General features: G+C 32.0%; 3 protein-coding genes across 3 annotated transcripts; 1 reads left to right on the top strand and 2 right to left on the bottom strand.

Annotated features, from left to right (window-relative positions):
* The first annotated feature begins 352 nt into the window (after nucleotides 1-352).
* LOC131630410 (uncharacterized) lies at nucleotides 353-1,942 on the top strand. The gene is made up of 2 exons (XM_058901189.1): nucleotides 353-815; nucleotides 1,416-1,942. Exons 1-2 carry the CDS (start codon nucleotides 353-355, stop codon nucleotides 1,940-1,942), a joined length of 990 nt encoding a protein of 329 aa, XP_058757172.1.
* A 12,892-nt stretch (nucleotides 1,943-14,834) lies between these two features.
* Nucleotides 14,835-16,028, bottom strand: LOC131630412 (uncharacterized). The gene is made up of 2 exons (XM_058901190.1): nucleotides 15,307-16,028; nucleotides 14,835-15,015 (listed from the first exon to the last, which is right to left on the bottom strand). The coding sequence occupies exons 1-2, from the start codon at nucleotides 16,026-16,028 to the stop codon at nucleotides 14,835-14,837; spliced, it is 903 nt and encodes a 300-aa protein (XP_058757173.1).
* Nucleotides 16,029-17,803: 1,775 nt separating this feature from the next.
* On the bottom strand, nucleotides 17,804-21,247 carry LOC131630413 (uncharacterized). The gene is made up of 8 exons (XM_058901192.1): nucleotides 21,030-21,247; nucleotides 20,840-20,911; nucleotides 20,403-20,579; nucleotides 20,121-20,237; nucleotides 19,864-19,998; nucleotides 19,374-19,769; nucleotides 18,751-19,280; nucleotides 17,804-18,275 (listed from the first exon to the last, which is right to left on the bottom strand). The coding sequence occupies exons 1-8, from the start codon at nucleotides 21,096-21,098 to the stop codon at nucleotides 17,804-17,806; spliced, it is 1,968 nt and encodes a 655-aa protein (XP_058757175.1). The 5' UTR covers nucleotides 21,099-21,247.
* Between the last annotated feature and the right edge of the window lie 4,977 nt (nucleotides 21,248-26,224).

Consider the following 26,224-nt stretch of genomic DNA (forward strand, 5'->3'; position numbering starts at 1 on the left):
TAATGAAGAAGACACTACAAGGGCTTTACCCGAGGGCCTTGACTTCAAATGCTTGAGCGAGAACGAAAGAGTGTGGTTGGACAGAGAGTTTTCGGATGAAGAGGTGAAAGAGGCGGTTTGGTCTTGTGATGGTAACAAAAGTGCCGACCCGGATGGATATTCTCTTGAGTTGGTTTCGAATAACCAAACGACTTTCGTCCCGGGTAAAAACATTGCGGATGGAGTTCTCATGGTTAACGATGTTTTGAATCTCACAAAAAGAGAGAAAATGAGTTGTGTAGTGCTTAAGGTAGACTTTGAAAAAGCCTACGATTGTGTGAGTTAGAACTTTTTGAGGTACGTTCTTATTAAGATGGGCTTTGGTGGAAGGTGGATAAGATGGATAGAAGGATGTATCTTTACTAGCAACATGTCTATTCTAATTAATGGTAGTACTACGAAGGATTTCAAGGTGGAAAAAGGCCTTCGTCAAGGATATCCCTTGTCTCCTTTCTTATTTGTGTTGGTTATGGAGGTTCTTACGACTCTAATGAGGAAAGCGACGACAATTGGATATTTTCAGGGTTTCAAGATAAATGAAAAAGAGGAAGTGAGTATGCTCCAATTTGCGGATGACACTATTATCATGGCGGAGGGAGACACCGCGAGCCTATGGAGCTTGAAAGCAATCATGAGGGGTTTCGAGATGATGTCGGATTTGAAGATAAACTTTCATAAAAGTAACCTTTACGATTTAAATGTGGGAGATTGGTTTCTTAATGTCGCGTCATCCTTCCTTTCTTACAAAGTTGGTAGCCTTCCTTTCAAATATCTAGGTGTTAAAGTGGGAGATAGCACTAGAAAACCTTTGATGTAGAGGGATTTATTAACTCATTTGAAGAGGAGGTTGGCCGTGTGGAGAGGAAAACATCTCAACATTGCGGGTCGGGCGGTGATGTTAAATTCGGTTTTTAATTCAATTCCGATTTATTCATTATCCTTCTACAAAGCGCCATCCAAAGTTTTAAATGAGATTCGTACGAATCAAAGCAATTTTCTGTGCACCGTTTGTGATCTCAAAAGAGAGATTCATTGGGTGTCCCGGGATACCATTTGTAAATCCCGGGACGAAGGCGGACTCGGGGTCAAAAATTTAGAGATATTGAATGTGGCTCTTCTTAGTGATTGGTAATGGAGTATTCTATCGGAGCGCGACGCAGTTTGGTACAACATTCTCTCTTCAAGATATGGTAACTTGAAGCAAAAAGTTCTAATTGGTGATAATAGTGTCTTGAACAACCGTGACTCTATTTGGTTGAGGGATATTTTGTTATCGGATAATTACACAAATCTGTCGGAAAACAATTTTGCAAGGGCTGTCACGTGCAGTGTTGGAAATAGCTCGAAAATACCCTTTTGGTATTCTTGTTAAACAGGTGGAAAAACATTGATGGAAGCTTTCCCTAAATTATTTGCGCTTGCGGAGGATGATGTTGTAACAATGGCTGCTGCTGCCACTCATTCTGCTGCATGTCGGTCTTGGAATAGAAGGAAGTTGTTTGGGAACAGGGACGTTCCTCCGTTTCTGTGGCAGGAATTAACTGATTTTTTGCAGCAGGCGGAAACGGTAATGCAAGAGGAAGATAGCTTCAAATGGAGCATAAATCCGGATGGTTGCTTTACTGTCAAATATTGTTATGACAGATTTAAGGCTAAGCTTTTTGGTCTTCTGCTATCACCGGAAGTAGTAATTGCAATCAATCATCTGTGGAAGGTAAAAGTTCCGTCAAAAATAATTTTCTTCGCATGGCGTCTATTACACAAAAGAATAGCAACAATAGATCAATTACACAAAAGAGGTATATTGATGGAGAGTAGAGATTTAACTTGTGTGTTGTGTTCGTTGGAGGAGGAAACTATCACACATCTTTTAGAGGGATGTGTCGTTACGAAGAATGTTTAGAAGAAGGTCTACGGGTGAATTGGTTCCTTTGAGGAGCTTTCTCTGGAGGAGTTTATGGATTTCTTTGCTAATTGTGAAAAGGTGAAGGTTTTGTCAAAGAGGTCCACTATAGTGGTAATTTGTCAAAGGTGTCAGTTTCTTGGTGAGAATCTAATCTCATTGTCAAACATGAGATAATCTGCAATAGCTCTTTCAACAACAAGAGTTGAATATATTTTAGCTCATATGTGAAGCATGCAAATACTGCGGATGAAAAGTGATCTAGAAGACTATCAGATTAAGGAAGGTGTTCTTTCAAAAACTTGGAATGAGAAGTTGAAAGCTACTAGAATCCATGAAAGCCCAAACAAGTTGTCGCTTAGGACAGATTTTGGAGTTGGACCTTCTTGTTCTTAGTTCTTCTCCGATTAACTCTTGTGGTTTCTTCCCTATCGTGTTTAAGCTTCCATCTTATTTTATGAAATGTTTCTCTTGGTTTCTTTAATGCAAAGGTTTCCTTTTTCTGTCTTCTATTCAACGTTTATGTTGATAATGCACTCTTTTTAATTGATGACAAATGGGAAGAAAAAAGAATGATGATTTTGATGTATCTGTTTCCCTAAATAGAACTCAAACATGCAATATTTCTTGTGGGTAAACTTATCATTCAGGAAAACCTGGTTGCAATATCTATTTTTGCACTGAAGAGATCTTTGTGCAAACTCTGATAAATTTGATAATATAGATCTCTGATTAACAAGGCACTATTACTCTCATTAAATTTTTATAGATAATCAAAATCTTCTAAGTCTTACTCTTAGAGGGAGCTTGCGAACCTCACTCTGAAGAAGCAATGCAAATTTTGATAATCTCATTCTCCGAGGAAGCTTACAAACCTCACTCTACAAAAGATAGAAATTTATTAGGTTTAAACTCGAGGGGAGCTAACAAACCTAACTATGATGTTTTAAACTATTGTGTATCAAAATAAAAATTGTTCATCAAAATGCATAGTTTTGTCATCATAAAAAATGAGGAGATTGTTGGAACAGGTTTCATTTAGCAACTAATTATTAAATTTTGATGATAACTAAGTATACAATGTATAGAGAACAATTTTGTACTCTAATGGTTTGTTATTTGTGAAAATTGTGATATATAGGCTCTGGACTCTAGGCTTGCATGTTATGGACTCTGAACAAACAACTCTGACCTTTGGACATCAAATGCACTCTGAATCATGGAAGAATACAAAGATGTGTTTACAAGAAAATCTACATTTGAAAGCATCAATTCAACACTTGAAAGAATTTTATCCAGAATGAATCTGATGATTCAAGACTCTGAAACCTCAACGACGTTCTCAACATTTGAAGACCAACTCTAAACTCAAATCAAGCTTCAATAACTTATATCTTAAGCCTCTGACTCAAGAATTTTAACTCTGAAGGAAGATAGTGATGAGATATTAAAATAGTACAAAATCAAATATCCTCTCTACTACCTTACAAAAAGGACTATACTGTTGTACCAACTTTTTCATCACATCCCATCCTTTCTCACACTATGTTGCGAGTGCCACTCTACTATTGATCGATTAATATATCTTCTTGCAAACTATAATATAAAAAAATTCCAACTTCACCCTCCAACAAATCTATTCTTCATCTATATAAAAGTGTCTTTGAAGCACAGAAACATAAAGATATAGAGAACTCAAGTGAGAAGCCCTGAGAACAAAATTTTAAGAAACTACACAAAGAAGAAAGTTGTTGTTATTGTGAAAGCTTTATATCTTTCATTCTGTTGTTAAGAAATCTTGTTGTACTGAAATTGTGTGTATTAGCATTTTTAAAAGCACTTTGCAAACACAAAATCTTGTTATCATCATCTGTTGGTTGATTTCCTTGAGGGACTAGGATATAGTCATAATCCTTTAGAAGATATTGGATGCGGTCATTATGGTTGTAATCAAATTTTTTGATAAGTGGATTAAGTCCTTATTAAGCAGGCGAAATCACCTTGGTGGTTAGACTAGAGTTAACCCAATTGAGAGGTGAACCAGAATAAAAATACTTGTGACCTTTATCACTGTTACTTTTGTGTTGTTTGTATTTTGGGCGCACGAAAAAAGTTTGAATTGTGAAACCTAATTCAAGCCTCCTTTTCCTATGTTTCATTGAACTTTCACTAATATTTTTGTAACTAACAAAATCCATACATTTAAAGATGACATTTAATTTTTTTGTCGGTCAAATATAAATATAGGATAAATTACAATTTTGGTCCCCATAATTTTCTATGCTCACATATAATTCTCCCATATTCTGCCATGCTCACGTAATCAACTCCTTATTTTATTTTTAATGAGTTTTGGTACCCCAACCTCAATTTTTTTCCAAAAAAGTTAAATCATGTATTTTTTAATATGTGGCCATATTTTTTATGATGTGGCATAAGACAAAATTTTTATTTTCCATGTCATTTTTTACTTTATTAAAATAATTAATTAAGCTAAAATAAATTGAAACACATTTTTTTTTTTATTTTTAAAAATGTAATATAATCAAAACAAAAAGAGAGCTTAATATACCCATAACAAACGATTGGAGAAGAGAAGACGATGAAGCATAATGGATGATGACTAAGTGAAAAACGAAGCTTAACGAATAATTTTGAAGAACAATGCTCATACTCTCATACTATGAAGAACAATTAAAAAGGAATAATAAATCCACACACATAAAAGATTAATGCGAATAACAACATATCATCCCAACATATCATCCTTTATTTGCTATTGTTGATTATTTTATTGCTTTATGTAAAAAAAAAGAAATTAAATTTTATTTAAAGAAGCTTGCTATGAGATCATCATACTCAGAGAAATCTTCGATAATCTTAGGAAAGACTTCATAGTTATTAATATCCCCCGATAATGTCAAATTATTATCATCACGTGCTTTCAACATATCTTCCATTACTCCTTGATTGACATGAACATAGGGTTGCACTACTGGAATACTTAACAAAGATTCAGTCTGAATTTCTTGTGGATTTAGCAATGCTTCTATTGAAATATCTTCCACTTCCAAAATATTCTCTATGTCCTCCATTTCTTGAGGACAATTATGATTTTCACTTTCTGAAGTGTTTTCATTGTCCCTAGACATTAGAGGACTAGATATGTTTTCAAATTCCAAATTTCTTGCCTTGCCCTTGATCTCAAGAGGACAAAAAATGTTTTTCGCTTGAGAGTTGTTACCTTTGACCTTGATGACTAGAGGATAAGGAATATTTTCTTCTTCTAAATTATCCATTTTGTGTTCAATTATAGCGGGGAATGTTGAAGAGCTTGGAACAATATTTTTCTCTTTTTCAACGTTTTCTTTTCGAACCTAAAAATAATAAACAATATAAAATAGTCAGTCAAAATTATCTAAGAGAATTTATGTAGTGATATTAACATTAAATATAAGTTTGATGCATTACCCTATTTTTATAACTTCTCTTCTTCCTAGGTACAGAGGGACTAGAAAGAAGTAAATCATAACTCCTAACTTTAGAATTGTTTTCATCCTTAGCCTCAAGTTCAACATTATTATCTCCATCATCTACCTCATCGGAGGGAAATATCCTGTCCTCAAACATTTGAGGACAAGACTTCTTATCCGATTTTGAATTTTTAGCCTTGCTCTCGATCCCATGTGGACAAAAAGTATTTTCAGCTTGAGGATTCTTTCCTTTGACGTTGATAAATAGAGGACGATAAATAGTTCCAACTTCCGTATTGTTCACTTTGTCTTTAATCATAAGAGAAAATGTTGAAGAACTTGGAGAGTTTAGAGTAATATTTTTCTCTTTTTCAACATATTTTTCTTTTCGAACCTATAAATAATAAACAATAACAAAAAGGTTAGTCAAAATTATGAAAAAAATTATGTAGAAACCTAAATATAAATATAAGTTTGATGTGTCACCCTCTTTTTATACTTTCTCTTCTTCCTAGGTACATAGACACTAGGAAGAAGTAAATCATCTCCCCTAACTTCAAGGTTGGTTTCATCCTTAGCCTCAATTTTAACATTATCAACTTCATCATCAACTTCATTGGAGGATAAAATTTTGTCCTCATATCTTGGAAGACAATAGCTATTTTCTAATTCCAAATTTTTTGTCTTGTCCTCAATCTCAAGAGAACAAAAAACATTTTTAGCTTGAGGAATGTTTTCTTTGACATTGATGACTATAGGACAAGAATTATTTCCAACATACAAATTATTTATTTTGTCTTCAACCATAGGAGGAAATATTGAAGAGCTTGGAACAATATTTTTCTCTGTTTCAGCGCATTTTTCTTTTCGAACCTAAAAATATTAGATAATAATAAAATAGTCAATCAAAATCATGTTAAAAAATTTATGTAGAAACTTAAATATTAAATATAAGTTTGATGCATCACCTTCTTTTTATAATTTCTCTTCTTTCTAGGTACAAAGGGACTAGGAAAAAATAAATCATCACTCCTTACTTTACGTACAGATGCTCTGGGAAGAAGTAAATCATCACTCTTAATTGTAGGATTTTTTATATCCTTAGCCATGATTGCAACATTATTATTTTCACCATCAACTTCATCATTCTAACAATTGTCAGAAGAAGTAAATATAAGATATTATAAATAACATTATAGCTAAATAAAATATAATTTATAAATAATGCCACAAAGACAATTATATATAATATTTTTATTAAAAACCTTTCTCTTTTTTTTCCTTGATTCCAACTTGGTATATCCTTCGGGAAGTAAGCGATTCACAACTTCTATAACAGATCGTAATTTTTTACCACCAGTAATAACATCATGAATATAGTACTGCAGAAAATAAAATATAAATAAATCAGTAGTGTTATACTCATAGAGAAATATGTATTATTTATATTCTAAATTAATGTATAGTGAAAATATCACATCTTGAATTATGATAAATGAAACATAAACTAAAAAAATAAAAATAAAATGAAGTTTTATACCAAAATAAATTAAAAAGTCATACAACTGCAAACTACAAAATATCAATAATATTCAAATCTAAATAAAAAACTTCAACTAGTAAGAAAGTAAAGAAATATTTTTTTTTACCGTGTCGCACGTTCCTGAATTTCTTTTTCGATATTGAACATTCCACTGTTTAAGATTAGACAACATATTATCTATATCGAAAAAACGTGTAACATTAAAATTGATAGGAAATGAAAAAGATAATATTTCAGTTTTCAATAATATTGTTGTCCGTTGCTTCCCGCGACTAGTCGGTTCCTATCAAACAAGATCATCATTTGCAGTTAGAAAAACAAAGGAAAAATATTTTTAATTACTCAATTATATTCATAAATCATTTTCAATATATTAAAAACATACTCTAAATAATTATTGGAGACAAAGAAAATTGAAATGAATTTCAATATGCCTATTGGCTATAGAAAAAAATTTATTTTTTGGGTCTCCAACTCTATCTATATGCTTAAATTTTTTACACAATACCAAAATGATATGTTTATGAAAATGATTATAAGTAAATGAAACTTATCAGAATACGTACTTGAATCGAGGTAATTTCGTTATTTGTTTTAATCATTTTACGACACATGGATTTAAAATCCTGCACTTTATTCTGTGAAATGTAACAAGACGGAGAAATATATAGAATTAGCCATAATTAATTAAAAATTTGAAATAAATAAATGAAGATTGATTGACTAATACTCACATTGATATTGTCTCTAAGGAGCAAAGCCAGTTCTTGCCCATAAACACCATTTCCATCGTTGTTACTCATTATTTGAAATGAAATTGAATACCTTTGAGTAAAATGAAAGTTCTCAACTTTGTTTATAAATTACTTGGTGACATTATAGATGTGAAACTCTTTATATACTGAATAAGAAATAAAGAATGTGAAATATGAAAAATTTTAAACATTAAAAAATTGAAAAAAATATTTTCCATTAAAAAAAATTAATAATATATAAAAACCAGTCAAAGCAAAATAAGGTATATATTAATCATTATAGTAAGAATTTTTTCTGTTCATGTACTTAAGTTGAAGACATTGAATATATACATACCTTATATATATATATATATATATATATATATATATATATATATATATATATATATATATATATATATATATATATATATATATATATATATATATATATATATATATATATATATATATATATATATATATATATATATATATATTAGATTTTGAATATATACATTGCATAATCATATTTTATATAAAATACAATTATGCAATGTATATACACAATATCATAAATTGTAATCTTTTTAAGTTATTTTTCACTATTATTCAATGTATACATTATTATTGTATATATTCAATAAATATATATATTTTTATTGAGTTATTTTTCATACTGATTATTAATTTAAAGAACTAAAAAACATAAATTACTGAAAAAATAATCTTTTTCTCAAAAGAAAGACATAACATAAAAGTAAGTAAAAATTCAATGGGAGAAAAAAATTAAACTGCAATTACACGGATTTAGGCTATTATATATTTTAATAATTTTAATTTCTATGCAATACCATTCAAATTAAAATATATACATGCAATGTGATGATATATATATATATATATATATATATATATATATATATATATATATATATATATATATATATATATATATATATATATATATATATATATATATATATATATTGTTGACTATAGTAAATATTTTTCAATAAGTATTCAATTCGATGAGTTTTTCTAAATTACTTAAAAGTTGACAATATATGATTGAGTAAATGTAAGAAAAACTTCAAAATAACACCATGTTGAAATTAAATAAATTTTTTATCCTCAAATATGTTTTTAACAATATTTATCAATATTGATTTATGAACCTTGATTTGAAATCGATTTAATCTACAATAAGATATGATAATCATCTCGTAATACTTATAAGAAATAAAAAACAGTTGCAAACTTAAAAGTATTGCATATATATTTAAAACTAAATATTGATATTCGGTAAAAAAAAAATATTTAGTCTTACGGAACATTGTATTGTTATCACAGGGACATTTTGGGTGTACTGGGGAGTGTGGTAGCGGAGAGCCGGCTTCTCACAAATTTTTTTTTTGAATGTCCGGTTTTTTATTGCAAGTGTTTGGAGTTCTATTACGCCTATTATAGACTTAGTTGGTTACAATTTATTGCAATTATTTTGACTGTCCTCAATTGCTTTAATCTCAGTTTCAGTTGATGCTTGTTGCTAAGAGGGGAAGTTTTAGAAAGTATAATAGAGGTCTTGCTTGGTAGGGTGCTATTCATTTTTATTAGACATTCACATTAATAGCCTCCCCATATAAAATACTTTATGAGGTTTTAAAAACTGACATGTCATTAAAAATCAAGGGCCTATATTGTTTATTATAATTTTTAAACGAATGATCAATTAAACAAAAGAATCTAAAAAAATATTGGGAATTCATCATATTCTATATCAATGTTAAAGTTGTAACCTTCACGGTGCAAGGTTCAAGCCCCCACAACTAAAATCCTACATAAATCTTCAATGGATGTAAAAGTGAAAATGAAAAAGCACAATTTATTTTTAAAGTCGTCTAAATTGAGATGATTATTAACCTATTACTTCAAACCTTACAATATGCTCACGTTCTCAAATTTGTATGGCAATCACATTTCTCTTGAAACAAGGTGTAAATTATAACTGATATGGTATATCACATGTTTTCTATAGTGAGTTATCAATCTCTTTGATCCACTTTCTTTAGGATTATTTATTCTATGACACAAACTTTGTTTCGAACTATTAGGAACAGTAGGCCTCTCATTTTGATTTAGGGTTGTCCTTTGGATCTTTCTCTAATAAGCAGTCCATAAATGTTTTTATTCATCGCATTGTTTCTACAACATTAATATTAGGTTACCAAGTTTAAATTTTCTTTCATCATTCCTTTACATTTCAGCTATTTTTACTAAATCGCAAATAGGTAAATTTATTGTATTTGTACTTTTGGGAGTTGAGTCAATTCATATCCTTAAATTATATATTTCCCGAATAAGAGTTATGATTTTATTGCCTCTTTAGTCTTAGGCTTGCACTCCACACAACAATCATACCATTACTCAATTAGTTTACAATGTGGCTGTGAGAATAAGATTTCATATTACAAACAAAAAAAGAGCTCAATAGTGACGTGATTATCACGCCACAAACAGAAAAAATACTTCACAAATAATTATTTGCGACGTGGTCCTTTACGTCGCAGGAGGCAAGATGACAACTTTTAGTGACGTGATTTTCACTTCACTAATTAGTGAAGTGAAAATCACGTCGCAACATTTGGACCAGAGTTTAATGCTTTTTCATTCAGAGCAGACGCAGCAGTAATGAGTCAGTAAAAACATCTTTATTAGTGACGTGATTTCTTTTTATATTTAAAAGCGCATTTATATTTGTGAAGTTGCATTATTACTATGGTTTTCTTTTTATTTACATTACTTAAAATGTAGTTTTTCATATTTCCTACTATATATCTAAATAGAGTTTTTAACGATGTTAAACATGTGTTACAAAAAAGTTATTAAGGTTAATATATAATATTAATGAATACTTTGTCATGAACAGTCAATTGAAATTTATTAACACATAATGTTCTATTAGGAGGAATTCTTGCATGGAAACACACTTAAATCCATATTTATAGACACATCCAATGAGATGAGAGGAAATTTTAAATTTATTTTAAATTTTAATTTATTTTTTAATTTGATTAATGGGTTGGTTGTAATAGAGAAACAATTTTATATTTATTTTTTATGAGGAATATTGAGGCTAAATTCATTTTCACTTTAACATTTGTACCAAATTATTAAGGATTTTATAATATTAATTGTGACTGTTTATTTAATTAAAATAAAGAAATGTAATTGAAAAATGTCAAAAAAATGCTTGAACAACAATTAGCCTATTTGGTTACAGCTGTACTTTGTTTTTTCTTTTTGCAATGGCTTTTTTTGGCCCAATTGTGGGTTTTATGTAAAAAAAGTTATGCTTCCCAAGTTAAAATCTCAAATATATATAATCTATAGGTCTGATTAATGCATTTAAAGAAAACAGTAAACAACAATTTCTTTCTTCATAATCATATCTTTGAATGTACATTAATTCATAACTAATCAATCTATTAAACTATATTTAGCTGCTCAGTGTATACATGCTATAGAATTTATCTATTATAGTTGCAAGATTAATGTATTACTCTATTGAATTGATATTATGTGCTATTAATGATCAGTTAGTTGGAAACCAATAAATATGAAATTCATATGAACAATTTAGGCTTGAGCCTGGTACCATCAGGAAGAGTTTTTGACGGATAATAATGTGTCCTGGCTATGGTAACAAAGCAGAGATGAAAGTTGTTAACTTGCCCTCATGCTCTTGTTTCGAGAATCTATAAAGCCAGGTATTTTTCTAAAACTTCTTTTTTTGAAGCGCCTATTGATAACAATCCTAGTTTTGTTTGGAGGAGTATCTGGCAAGCTAGAACCGTGTTAACTCTTGGTTGCAGGTGGGGGATTGGAGATGGAAGTATGATACCGGTGATGGGTGAACCGTGGCTTAGAGGAAAAGTGGAGGGTTGTTTAAAGGGGCCTCAATATCAAGGTGTGTATGCGCTTAAAATTAATCAATTGATGGTTCCTCACTTGAAACAATGGAATGCTCCTTTGATTCGTAGTTTGTTTGATCACACAGATTCTGAGGTTATCATTCAAGTGCCGTTGTTGGATGGAGTGGGAGAGGATCGTTGGATTTGGAAGGAAGAACAAAATGGCATTTATAGTGTTCGATCAGGTTATAGATTATGGAGGAACAATCAAGACAAGCTTGTGAATAAAAAGGTGATTGGGAATTGGGGGAATCTTTGGAGTATCAAAGCTCAGCCTAGAATCAAACATCTGTTATGGAGAATATGCAGGGATTGTTTGCCGACTCGTTCTAGGCTCCACCATCACCATGTTCAATGTCCGCTAGAATATCAATTGTGCGATAACAGGATGGAAGATGACTGGCATATATTCTTTGGCTGTGAGGTTACTAATAGTTGTTGGAATATAGCAGGTTTGAATGATATTGCCCTACCCCGTCTCACCTCGTTCCATGATGTTAAATCTATTAATCTTGATATTTGCTCTAATGAGGATAGTCGAACGGCAGGTCGCTTTGCTACTATGCTTGATGTAATTTGGAATAATAGAAACAATGCTATTTGGAACAATGAAACTGACGTGGCATCGACGCTTGGTACACAGGCATTTCATAAGTGGCAAGATTGGTACGTAGCGCAGGATTGGAAGGAAGGTGGAAATTCTGATCAGCCTCCGTCGGTATGGGAACCTCCAGGCACCGGTTGGTTAAAGTGTAACGTAGACGCGGGTTTCAGCAATAATCGTGGTACTACTAACAGGGGCTGGTGTGTGAGAGATATCCGTGGTAATTTTATCTTAGGTGGCACAACATGGGATTTGGATCTTCTTTCCGTTGCCGAAGCAGAGGCTTTGGCCTTGAAGGAGGCAATCCAAGGAGCCATAGCAAATCATTTGGATAAAGTTATTTTTGAAAGTGATGCTCTAAAGGTGGTTCAAGCGATTCATTCTCACCATTGTGGAAATTCTGAATTTAGTGCGCTTATCTTATCTATCCAAAGCTTGTTACAAATTTATTCCAACTTTGAGGTTAAGTTTGTTAAGTGCCAAGCGAATATGGTTGCCCACTCGTTAGCGAAGGCGGCCATTTCTTGGTCTAGGCGCAGTTATTTTAATGTACCTCCTTCTTGTATTGAGAATATTTTGTTTAATGAAATGTGTTAAGTTTGTTTTGTTAAAAAAAAAAAAAACTAAGATACTTGCGTTTTATACATTGTTATCGTTAGTATGCTAATAAGGTCATTTATGTGTTTTATAGCTTGAGTTTGTTTCTATGCTTGAAAACATCATTATCTTGCGAGTAATATGTAATTTCATTTATTTAGTGTTTTGGGTGTAAAATTGCAATTGACTTTTTTATTATATTTCTCATATTGTAATGTTTTAAAATGGCAACCAGAATTTCCGTTTCAAGCATAAAAAAATAAACGGTTATACTGTAGACATATTTTGAATATATAAGAAAAATCTACATCATAAATTCAAATATATTTTTATTATTTCTCATTTAACGTAGAAGCATTATCAAACAGAGAATGAAGATTTTGGAGCGATCTCATGTATTGAGTTTTATAATGAATGTAGCGCTGAATCTATTTGACTTTGGAATTTTTAACTACTGTTCACATTATTCATCACATGGTATCTATTATCTTAAAGAGTGTTTTGAATCATTTGATACTGGTTAATAAAAGGCATATTTAAGAGTTGTATTTTATAATTTATCAATATGCTTATCCTTTTAATATTCTTGCACTAGCTTTTGTTACAACTTTGTCATATCATATACAATATATTGGATTAGTCATTTCTATCTAAAGATGATTGTATTTTAAAGGAACTATTGAAATGGTGCTCTAATTGTATTTGCCATATGTTGGTACCTCGTGAATCATCTAGACGAACTCACGGGTTTTTATTCAACTTATACTATTTAGCCTCTCTTAAATTTTGTTTAAAATGTTTGTTGTGTTTTCTTCTTTTTAAAATAATGTCTAAAAGGGATAAATCTTCGTAGGGTTGTTTTCTATGGAATATATAATTTTTGTTCAATATATCATACTCTAAAATTTAATATGTTTAATGCATTGAAAGAAAATAAATAAAGATAAGTGGACAATAAATATATTATATATTTGTGAAAAAGCGACTTACATGTACTATTAAATAAGTTAATTATTTGAGTTTAAGTGTTATTTTGATATTTTCTTGAGTCTCTTCTATAGAAAAATTACATTGACTTTTTTTTTTTCATAAACACTTGTATTTTTTTTTTTATAAACGCTTGTATTATAAGCACAAGGGGTGCAACCCAATACTAAGGAATCAAAAAAGAATCAAGCCGACTAAAACGACCGGAAAACAATCCAACAAAGGATACTAGACTATCCTATTACAAAGCAAGGTACAAGGAAGGTTTTGATAGCCAAACATCCTTCGAAAAATCACAACAACCTCTAGCAAGAATAGAAAACCAATCCCCACCAAGAGATGTAACAAAAGAGAAGATACCCAACTCATCCCAAGCAACATTATTAAAAACTAAATTGTTTCTACTAACTCAAATGCACCTACAAACCAAAAGGCAAAGAAAAGAAAAATAATTCATATTAAAGTGATTAACCACAAATCCGGAAAGCAACTCCAAAAGCTCCTCTCCGGTTGCATTATCCACGTTTGTGACCAAGGTAACTCAAACATCAACATCAATCTCTAGCCAACGGAAAACCTTCATCCAAATTCCTTTCACCTTCGAGCACCCAAGAAAAAGATGGCTCGTCGTTTCCACATATATCCCACTAAGAGGGCATAAGGAATTACCCATCGACAAACTTACTCCCCGTTTACCAAGCTCTTGTCTTGTAGTAAGAGCTCCCAAAAGAAATCTCCACCCAAATATCTTCACTTTGCAAGGCACAAAAGACTTCCACAACCGTTGAAGTTCAAGTAATTTACGATTATTGATTATGCCACTAGGATATTTCATGGAGTAAAGTCTCTTGAAGCAATTTTTGACCGAATAGCCATCCTCATCCCTCCACCAAACCACTCTATCCAATCGATCCAAAAAAAGGGTAATATCCATCAAAATATCCAATAACTCGAACCATTCCTCTTCAATCCCCCCCCTAAACATTTGTATCCATTCCAACATCCCACACCCATCCATTGTTCGTCCATCCCCCCATATTAGCCACTTTCACCGAATTAGATTCACAAACCTCAAAAAGACGAGGAAAGAGAATCTTTAACGGCGTTGGCCCCAACCAACAATCATCCCAAAAGCGGAAAGAAGCGACATCCCCTAATCTACACGATATAGAATCCAAGAACCAAGAATTACCAAAAAGTTTAGAACCACAAACCAAACGCACATCCCTCCACCACAACGAAGCTTTGGATAACCCCCGGTTAGATTCATTACCACATAAAGCATCTAAACCTCAATCATATCTAAAAGTAATTAACTTGTACCAAACTTCCTCATCATCCGTAAGAAACCTCCAACCTCACTTATTCATCAACGAATAATTAAACAACTCAATATTTTTCACACCCAAACCACCTTCCTTCACACTTAGACATCCGATCCCAACTCACCCAACACATTTTCCTACAACCATCTCCTTTCCCCCATAGAAAATCCCGTTGAATCTTAAAGATAGCCTCCACCACACACTTGGAAGCTTTGAAGATGAAAGCATAAAAATAGGAATACTATTAAACATAGAGTTTAACAAAGTTACCTTGCCACCTAAGGAAATACATTTTCCTCTCCAACCTCCTAACCGCGTCTTCAAGTTCTCCATAACTCTCGCCCATAAATCCCGCCTTCGATGGTTTCCCCCCACCGGAATACCAAGAAAAATGAAAGGAATCTTCTCTACTTGACAAGAAAGAAAAGAAGATGCGGCATTCACCACATGATCTTCCAAATGAATCCCATACAACTTGCTCTTGTTTAAATTTATGCGTATACCCGACACCAATTCAAAACCACGCAATAAAGACTTTATACACCAAAGATTATCACTAGAGCCATCACAAGTAAGTACTGTGTCATCCGCAAATTGGAGCATCTCAAACTGAATACCATCCGCAACCTTGAAACCTTTGAAAGACCCCAAAGAAACAACATTCCTCATCATACCAGCAAGACCCTCGGCTACCAAAAGGAAAAGAAAAGGGGAAAGAGTATCCCCTTGGAGCAAACCTCTAGAAGCTTTGAACTCGTCAGTGGGACTACGATTCACCAAAACAGACACCGAAATAGAGAAAACAGACCCCTTCATCCAACTCATCCACTTAGAACCAAACCCCATCTTCTTCATAATAAACCTAAAAAAAATCCCAAGAAACGCAATCATATGCTTTTTTAAAATCCACCTTAAGAATCATACACTTCCTCCTCATTCTTTTTGCAAAATCCAAAACTTCATTAAGAACCAAAACCCCATCAAACATTTGCCTCCCTTCAATAAAAGCCGTTTGATATCTCGAAATCAACTTACCAATCACCAATCTCAATCTAGCAGCTAAGAGTTTAGAAATCAATCGATATAAATAACCTACTAAGCAAATAGGATGAAATTCATCAACCGAGAGAAGAGAAACAGTTTTCGGAATCAAAGCAATAAAAGATGTCGTCGCCGCCCTAGGAAGAACCCCACGCACATAGAAATCCTGAACAAAGTTAACCACATCATGTTTTACAAATTCCCAACAAGACTTAAAAAAGCCAAGAGGAAAACCATCAGGCCCTGGACTCTTCTCACAATCATCAAGCCACACAACAGATTTGATCTCCTCTAAAAGAAAAGGCGCTTCCAACAACTCCCTATCCTCTAAACAAAGCATAGAAAAGACGGCTCCATCCAAAACCGGCCTATTCAACATAGGTTCGGTAAAGCGAATTTTGAAGTGATTAAACACCTCCCTTCTAATATCCTCCAACTCCATTAATCTCCCACCAGCAGAATCCAAACTAAGAATATTGTTTCTCCTATATGTTCCTTTCATGAATGAGTGAAAAAATCTAGAATTAGCATCTACAAGACGGATCCAGTTACATCTCAACTTTTGATGCAAGAAACTTTCCCTAACAAGCATAGCATCCCACACCTCCTTAGAAGCCACCACTCTAGCATCCCTCACATCATCACCTATCCATCCACCACTCATTACATTTGCCACCTCCAAGTCAAGAGAATTAAGAGAGCTTACCGCCTTTTCTACATCTAAATCAAGAATCCCAAAAACCTCTTTATTCCACACCTTAAGCTTGGACTTAAGAATACAAAGTTTCTCTTTAAGAATAAATCTCGCTTTACCATGAATCCTCGTAGATTTCCACGTCCTCAACAAACCGGTAGAAATCCTTATGATCACACCAACATTTAAAGAACTTAAAGGGTTTTGGGCCCCAATCGAAACAAGACGACTACAAGCACTTCCTTCCAGATTAAACCAAGTAAATTTCCTACCCATTAAAGGCACATCAACAAGATCCATCATATGAATAAACTCTTCAAATTCTTCAACTTCCCTTCTATTAAAATTAAATAACACCCCCTTCTTTCTTTCCTTCTAAGCACCGAATTAAAGTCTCCCCCCCCACACACCATAACCCCTTTAGAAACTGCTGCTGAAAACCTCTCAAGGAAGACCAAAAAACTCTCTTTTTAGCGATGTTACAAGAAGAGTAAACATTGACTAAGAAAACCGAGATCCCCTTCCATACAACATGAATACCTAGAAAACCTTCCCCCATGAAACTAGAAACCACCTCAAGAACACCCAATTTCCAAAAGATTACAATTCCATAAGACCTGCCTTCCGCCCATTTTGCACTCCATCCTGTCCCAGAACCATACCAAAGAGAATTCACAAAATCACTATTCAAAGCTTGAAGCTTGGATTCCTGCACAAAACAAACATCCTCCTTAAAGTCACTAATGAGTTTCCTAATAGCTCTCTTCTTTTCCTGACTCCCACACCCTCGCATATTGAACGATGTAATAATTGTTGGAAAGTAGAATTATTAACATCCTTCGTCCCGCTTCCTCTTCTGTTTCCAACTTCACGAACACGAATATCCTCAATTTGTTGACACCGAACCTCCCCCAGACATTCCCAGATGACGTGCTCCTTTCCAAACCTTTTGCGTTACTTCTCCAACCGAATCTTCTTCCATATTCACGTTCTGCCCTAACCACTTATTAATCCTAACAACATCAGAATCAGAAGTAGACCTGCCACATAATACAATGCCGTCGGAAAATTTTGTTGATGACATAGAAGCTTTGAAAGAAGAACTGCTACGAGAAGAGGAAGAAATAGATTCGGACCCCGCTCCACCGCTAGTGTTTTCTAATGCATTCAATGCTTTGTTAACATTAGAATGAACAGTGCCTTTAGTTGGCCCCAAAATTAAAGTCTTTAGACCTAGAACATCCTTAGATAATTTAGTCCCCACTTCCTCAAGCCCACACGAGCCAGAATCTTCAGTACGGCCCACCTGGCCCATTTGGTTAACATCTTGCTGGCCCGAGGTTAAAAAATTGTCCATTCTATTACAATTCGAAAAAAATTGTCCATTCTATAAAAAATATTTCAATTATATTTTTTAATATTGTAAAAAATTAGCTTTAATAACTGATTAAGAAATTTATTTTAGTTTTTTTTGTCTAGATTTGATGAAACGTTTTAGTAACCTACAATACTCATATATTAAAAATGGACATTTAAGGTGATTGTTGATTAAAATTATATATATATATATATATATATATATATATATATATATATATATTATAAAAATGCTCTAATAATTTAGAGTTCGATCCAAAACAAATAATAAAAAATTATTTTTTCCAAGACTCAAACTATAAAGGAAGATTTTAAAAGGACTAACAAAACCACATTCGTAAAAAAGGTTAATGAGAATAATAACATATCATCCTTTATTTGGTATTTGATGATTATTTTACATACTTAAGTAAACATAAAAATTTTTTAAAAAAACTTTCAATGAGATCATCATACTCCGAAAAATCTTCGGTAATTTCAGACAATACTTCATAGTTATTGTCGTCCTTCGCTAATGTCAAATTATTATGATCGCATGCTATCAACATTTCTTTCAACACTCCTTGATTAACATGATCAATGGGTTGCACTTCAGGAATACTTAATAAAGATTCAACCTGAACTTCTTGTGGGTTTAACAAAGTTTCTATTGAAATATTTCCGACTTCCAAAATATTTTCAATGTCTTCCATTCTTTGAGGACAAAATTGATTTTCCGTTTCTGAATTGTTCTCTTTAATCTTAGACATTGAAGGACAAGAAATATTTTCAAATTCTGAATATTTTGCCTTGTCCTTGATCTCAGGAGGACGAAACACATTTTCAGCTTGAGAGTTGTTTCCTTTGACTTTAACAATTAGATGACAAGACACATTTTCAGTTTTCGAATTGCTCACTTTGTCTTCAATCTTAGGAGGAAATGTTGAAGAGATTTGAGAGCTTAGAGAAATATTTGTCTCTTTTTCAGCTTGCTTTTTTTTTTTAACCTATAAATAATAAATAATACAAAATAGTTAGTCCAAATTATGTAAGAAAATGGATGTAGCAATAATAATATTTAATATATGTCAGTGCATCACCCTCTTTTTATAGTTTCTCTTCTTCCTAGGTACATAGGTACTAGGAAAAAGTAAGTCATCACTCCTAACTTTAAGATTGTCTCCATCCTTAGCCTCGATTTCAAAATTATTATCTTCATTGTAAACCTTATCCGAGGATAATTTCTTGTGCTCAGACATTAGAGGACAAAATTTGACTTCTGATTCAAAAAATTTCGCCTTGACCTCGATTTCAGGAGTACAACAAATATTTCTAAATTGAGGATTAATTCCTTTGACCTTGCTGACTAGAGAACCAAAAATATTTTCAACTTCCGAATTGTTCACTTGAGCTTCAATCTTAGGAGAAAATTTTGAAGAGTCTAGAGAACTTGGAGCAATATTTTTCTCTTTTGGAGCGTGTTTTTCTTTTTTAACCTAAAAAATAGTAAATATTTATAAAATAGTCAGTCAAAATCATGTAAAATAAATTGTAGGAACCTTAATATTAAACTTAAGTTTGATGCATCACCCTCTTTTTATATTTTCTCTTCTTCCTAGATACAAAGGCATTAGGAAAAAGTAAATAATCACTTATAACTTTAGGACTGTTTTCATCCTTTGCCTCGATTTCAACCTTATTATCTTCACCATCAACCTCATCGTCCTAACAATTATTAGAAGAAGTAAAATATAGATATTATACATATAATTATAGCTAAAAATGTTTAAAGTATAATTTAAAAATAATGCAATAAAAAAATTATAAATTATATTTTAATTCACAACCTTTCCCTTTCTTTTCCTTGATTCCAACTTGGCATAGCCTTCAGGAAGTAAACGATTCACAACCTCTGTAACTGATCGTAATTTTTTACCACCGTTGATAACGTCATGAATATAGTACTTTAAAAAACAAAATTTAAACAAATCATTAGTATTGTATTCGTAAACATTTATGTATTATTTTGAAGATAACTATACCATAAAAATATTCAGATCTAAGAACAAAAATGAAGAAACTTCAATCAACAAGACAACAAGTACAGGAAGAAAATAATTTCTTTTTACCGTATCACATTTTCCTGAATTCCTTTTTCGACACTGTACTTTCCAATGTTTAAGATTGGACAACATATTATCTATATCAGAGAAATATGTAACGTTGGAATCCTTAGGGAATGAAAAAGAAAAGATTTTTGTGTCTATCACTGTTGTTGTCGATCGCTTTCCATGTCCAGTTGATTCCTGTCAAACAACATCATCATTTATAATAATAAAAACAAGAACAAAATTTTTTTTTACTCAATTGTATTTATAAATAATTTTAAATGTATTAAATATTTTAACTTTAAATAATTATTGGACGAAAATTATTTTTAATTATGCCTATTGCATATAAAACAAAAATATAATATTATTTAGTCACTGTTTTTTCATTCAACTTTTTTACACAATATCAGAGTGATGTGTTTATAAAAATAATTATATGATATATGAATAAGTACCTCAGTCGGTATAATTTCTGCATTTGCTCTAATCATATCACAGCACCTAGATCTAAAATCTTGTACTTTATTCTGTTTCATGTAACAACATAGACAAATAGAATTAGTCATAGAAACTTTTATAAATATCTAATAGAATAATTAATTAAAAATAAAAGAAAATTAAAAAAAAAAATTGACTAACACTCACATTGATATTGTCTCTGAGGAGGTAAGCCAGTTCTCGACCACAACCAAAATTGCCTTCATTGTTACTCATTCTTTAGTGAATGAGAGAATAAAAATGTAAAAGTTCTCTCCTTTTTTTTATAAGTTATTTGATGAATATAATGAACCTGTAATTCTTTATATAGTGGATGAGAGACTAAAAATGTAAAAGGCGGAAAATAAAAATTATTAATATATTGATAAAATCATTTTCCATTTAAAAATATATATAAAAAAACCAGTCAAAGAAAATAATGTATAAATTCATTATTTAAGGAAAAAAAACTTTAACGTTCATGTACCTTAATTTCAGGCGTTGAATATACATATTTGTTGCCAAAATATATAATATTATATTAAATTATAATACAAATATTCATTTGAGAAATTAAAGGAAAATTCAAAAACAAGTAATATTTTTTCTCTAAAGTAACTAAAACTTTGAAATTATACATAAAAAATATCTATTTGGTCAAATTAAATACACTAAATTATTAAGTATTTAATAATATTAATAGTGACTAATTTTTTAATCAAAGAAATTTTACTGAAAAATGTCCATCATACTTGAACAACAGTTGGCAATTTTGTACAACCATATTTTGTTTGGGAGTTTCTTAATCCACACCTTGATACTTTTACGTATTTAACGTAATTCTATTTATGTCTTCTGATTTCGGAGATATATATTAGGAACTATATTTTTTTGTCAAAATTTAGTTTTTTTCGAGCTACATATACGAAAGTATTTTAAACTAAACAACATTGGAAAAACTTCATAATAATTCAGTTCAAAGGATCTTCCTAAGCTACATATACGGAATGTCTTAGCGCCAGATTATTCCAGAGATGTAGCTCCAAAACTTTCTACTATACTTTGAAGCAATGTGTTCACTCTCCATTGTTGATTTTCTTCTTCAACACTCACCTTCACCAACCTAAAAACAGTACATCATCAATATCATTTTTCACTGCAAAACTCTAACTTTTTGGTGCAACAAATCAAAGGGAGCAAGAGAAGAATGAATTTCAGGTAAAGATTATACTTTGTCCATTACAATGCTCACATTAATCATCAAATTTTGTAAAAAAAAAAAAAAAGTAACGTTGCTTCCGTAGGTACAACTTCGGAACGTGTTGAAGATGAACACTTTCGAGTGTACATCTCTGAAACATGTCAGTGTTGTTTTTTTACAACAGTTTTTTAATTTTTTTTAATTTTTGTTATTGTTTACAAAATAGTTATGATGCACCTTGATAATATCTCAAAAGAATTAGTTTCTATAAACGATGTATCTCCAAATGTTCAAGGGGTTGTCGTAAAGTCGGTAGATGTCGTCGGCGACTTTATTAACAAGCAAGAGTTTGATGATCGTGATAACATGTTCACATAGATTCATAGGGCTGCAACTAGACTTGGTTTTGGTGTGGTTATAGGAAGATCGGATAATAGTTCGGGTAAAAGAAACGCTTTTGTAAGAATGTTGTGCGAAAGAAGCAGGAAATACCAAACTCCTCTAAGGAAGTTTAAAAGAGATGACACATGTAGTAGAAAATGTGAATGTCCTTTTAAAACTTGTGGTTACATGTTGGCTACTGTAGCAACCTGCCTAAAATTTAAAGGTTTAGAGAGTCGCCACCTATTCTACCAAGGCGAATAGGAAACCTCGCGCAGTTAAGAGATCAGGGTAAGATACTATATTCAGGTCGAGGGAAGGTGTTAGGCACCCTCAACCCTTTCCTAAAGGCTAATATGTCAAAGATAAGGGTTTCATGGCAGGGTTTATAAAGAAGGGTAACAGACAGAATTTAATTAGATTAACATGATTAGGATTTGGAGGAGGGGGACTCGCCTTGTTGCCAAGTGCCTACGTACCTCCTTATGGAGGATCAGAGTCTACGTAGTTCGGGGAAGGGTTGTACGCCCTTAAGGTTTGAAATTTGATTTGAGATGGTTTGAAGGCTTTTGAGTAGCCTATCGTAGTTTTGAATGAGGATGAAGATCCGTAGTTTGAAACTTGTAGTTTTGAAAGGTTTGAAAAGTGTTTTTGAGGTTTGGGCGTACAACCCTGATTTTAATATGTTACTATTAACCGCGATGATCAATAGATTCGATCACCATAGTTAAAAGATTAGTAGTGGTATCGTTACCAATTTTAATTGATAGATTCAATTATCACTAATAACGAATAAAAGTATTTTTAGAAATTTTGATGATTTAATTTGTATCATTATCCCTCGTAATCGATTGATTCGATTAAAAATAATAATGAATTTAAATGGGAAGATAGGCTAATCATCACAACCAATAAGATGGTTGAAACCATTTAGCCAAATAATATGTATTTTATTATGGGATTTGATTAATTAAATAACTGATTATTACCCACCGCGATCAATTGATTTAATCGAAGCGAATAAAATTCTAAGATTGTTGTGTTAAAAGTAAGTTGGTTAGAAAACCTAATCCTAATACCTTGGCCAATGGCCAATGGGATTGAGTAAACCCTAATACATTGGTAACAATCTTCTAGGGTTTTCATGAATTTTATAATTAAAATTGATTAAGTTAAATTAAATCGAATAATCAGGTAAATCGGGAAAAATCCTAACACTAGTCATTACCCTAATCCTAATTTTTATTATTTTAAAACCTAAACTAAAACTATAAAATATACCCCTAAATTCAATTCTAAACTAAAATAGAAAATACAAAATAAAACAAGTTATAAAACAAAACTAATAAAAAAACCTGGGCAGTAATCCTGTGTGGCAGCCTTTGAGGTCTATGATGGACCTGCATGTTGATATGTGTTGGATCTGATAGTCTATTCATCCAGCGGTTGTAATTGAAGGCATATGGTGGAATGCATAGCATCACGTACACTGGATCTGAGAGCCAAGTTTGTTAAAAAATAAATGTCTCACCTGGGTATCGAACCCAGGTTCTCTCCTTCACCAAGGGATGCCTTCTACCAACTGTGCTATTTTATCACGTTGTTAAAAGTATACGCGAATCAAATAATATACGTAATAAAATACAAGAATCTTAAAGACACGCGCGCCATTTGCATCTCCTTCCTCGTTTCAATTTTCTGGAAACGAAAATATATGGCAACGCTTCTGGTGCGTGGCGAGAGACCTGCGAATTTCAAAGATCCAGAAATAAGCCATAGAAATTCATGGTGAGGGCATAGTTCGATTCGTTTTGCCTCACTGAGTTCGTTAGTACCACTCTTTTGGTCCAATTTTTCCTGAATCCGAAACCCCCAATCTGAAGCTCTTGAACCCTATTAATGGCGGAACGCCGATTCTGCATATAAACACCGATCAAACTATACAAAAACAATCCACAGATCTATATAAACACAACATTCATTCGAAACCAATTTATGATGGCTTAATCCGTGAAATCGAGGATTTTTGAAAACACAAACTCAGAACATTTGCGTGGGCGATTCCGAACGTCTTGGTCGCAGGTGATGATTGGAATCGTACCAGGAGACACCAAAGGATTGATTAAGATATTCAACACACCTTGAAACAACCCTTAATTCCTAAAACGAATTCCCCTTTCTTTTTCTTTTTTTCGGTTCAGGTTTCTTTTAGCGGCCAGCCAATCCTTGTTTTTTTCTTTCTCTTCTTTGCAATTGTTGTTCTGTTATATATGATTCCATTAGGTTAACAATTAGTCATTGAATCTTTTAACAATCCATGATTGGAATCTTGATTGCAATCACCATAGAAACCTTCCAAAATTAGCTCTCATTCCCTTTCATGTTTTTACACGGTTTGCAGTTATCCATATGTCATCTTGGGCTTCCAATGTGATAGAGATCCAAGTCTTTAAACCATGCCCCATTCTTTTGGTACTTTACTAATTTTTTTATTTATTTAAGATCTAATTGAATAGAAATTCAAATAAATGTATAAATAATAAAAAAAATATGAAAATAAGTTTAGAAATTTTATTCATGTTGGGGACATGTTGAATCATTTAAACTAATTGAAAAAAACAAATCTTAAAAACAAATTATTTCAATTTTATATGATTTATCCATATTTACATGAATAAAAATTCAAATAAATAAAAATAAATATTATAAAAATAAAATAATTATTTTAAGAGTCATCATAAGGCCCGCAAACAAGTTTGAAATCCACATCTTAGGTCCATTGGTCAAAAAAAAAACCAAAATCACTTAATTAGGGCTTTACGCATTTCTCCAAAATCGACCAACTTATAAACCTTGAGTTATTGGAGATGAAAAGAGGAGGGCAAATTTTGGGGTATGACAGCTACCAAGAAGTAAAAATTTAGGATTTTCATAACCATGAATTATGCTCTAAATTACAAGGTCATCCTAGTGTATGTCGGCTCAAACACGAAGAGAAGACATGTGTCATACTCCAAAATTTACCCGATACTATTCGCATTCTTTAATTTACTAAAGGTGTAAAAATTAAGGGCCATGGGGTTTAACATATCTATTGTTAAACCCACGTTCTTATGAAACCTTCAACTAAATTTAGGTGTGTAATTAGCAGGTATTTGGACCTCAAATATTTGGACCCATCTATTTCATTCTAAGGGTTCTTCATCTTTTTTTACTACAATGTAGTTTTAATTATTTACTCATCTTATTATCAATTAGATTTTATTATGATTATTATTACTAATATTAGTAGAATAATTATCAATCTTTTTTTAGTAATTAATTAGGGGTTAATTAGATATTAGACTGTTAATAATATCATTATTAGTTTATTTTATTAAATATAGTCCTTTTCAGTTATTAGTATTATTAATTAATTATTAAGTTTAATTGGGCATTAGGCCCATTAGGTGTAGAAAACCCTAATTTTGACTAGTATAAATGTAACATTTTCATACACATGAAGGGAGGGGGGGCAAATTTCCATCCAAAAATCTGCACGTACATATTTAGACTTTCACACCCTAACCCTTATTGGACCTGGTCTTGTACATACACCTCGTAACCGACGGTAACAACTCAAAACACCATTCAAAACATCAACACAATACCTTTGGACATGCAGAACACAAACTGAATCCATGTACATTCCCAAAACTCCACATGACTGCTAACAATACTCGTCAAAGACCGGAACAAAAATCAAAACTTCAGTGCATCAATTTGTTTCCGAACCATTCAA

This window comes from Vicia villosa, unplaced genomic scaffold (genome assembly GCF_029867415.1).
Source record: "Vicia villosa cultivar HV-30 ecotype Madison, WI unplaced genomic scaffold, Vvil1.0 ctg.000680F_1_1, whole genome shotgun sequence".
Taxonomy (NCBI): domain Eukaryota; kingdom Viridiplantae; phylum Streptophyta; class Magnoliopsida; order Fabales; family Fabaceae; genus Vicia; species Vicia villosa.

Bases quoted from the DNA above. Each gene is read 5' to 3' on its own strand.
- LOC131630412 (XM_058901190.1), bottom strand. From the start codon at position 16,028: ATGGGGTTTGGTTCTAAGTGGATGAGTTGGATGAAGGGGTCTGTTTTC. The intron at 15,016-15,306 runs GTGAGTTGGGAT...TATATCGTGTAG, and splicing joins GTTGTAGGAAAATGTGTTGG to ATTAGGGGATGTCGCTTCTT.
- LOC131630413 (XM_058901192.1), bottom strand. From the start codon at position 21,098: ATGAGTAACAATGAAGGCAATTTTGGTTGTGGTCGAGAACTGGCTTAC. The intron at 19,770-19,863 runs GTGATGCATCAA...ACTATTTTTTAG, and splicing joins AGAGAAAATATAAAAAGAGG to GTTAAAAAAGAAAAACACGC. The intron at 18,276-18,750 runs GTATGATGATCT...GAATTGTAATAG, and splicing joins ATTACCGAAGATTTTTCGGA to AATGGACAATTTTTTAACCT.
- LOC131630410 (XM_058901189.1), top strand. From the start codon at position 353: ATGGGCTTTGGTGGAAGGTGGATAAGATGGATAGAAGGATGTATCTTT. The intron at 816-1,415 runs GTGTTAAAGTGG...CTTGTTAAACAG, and splicing joins CCTTCCTTTCAAATATCTAG to GTGGAAAAACATTGATGGAA.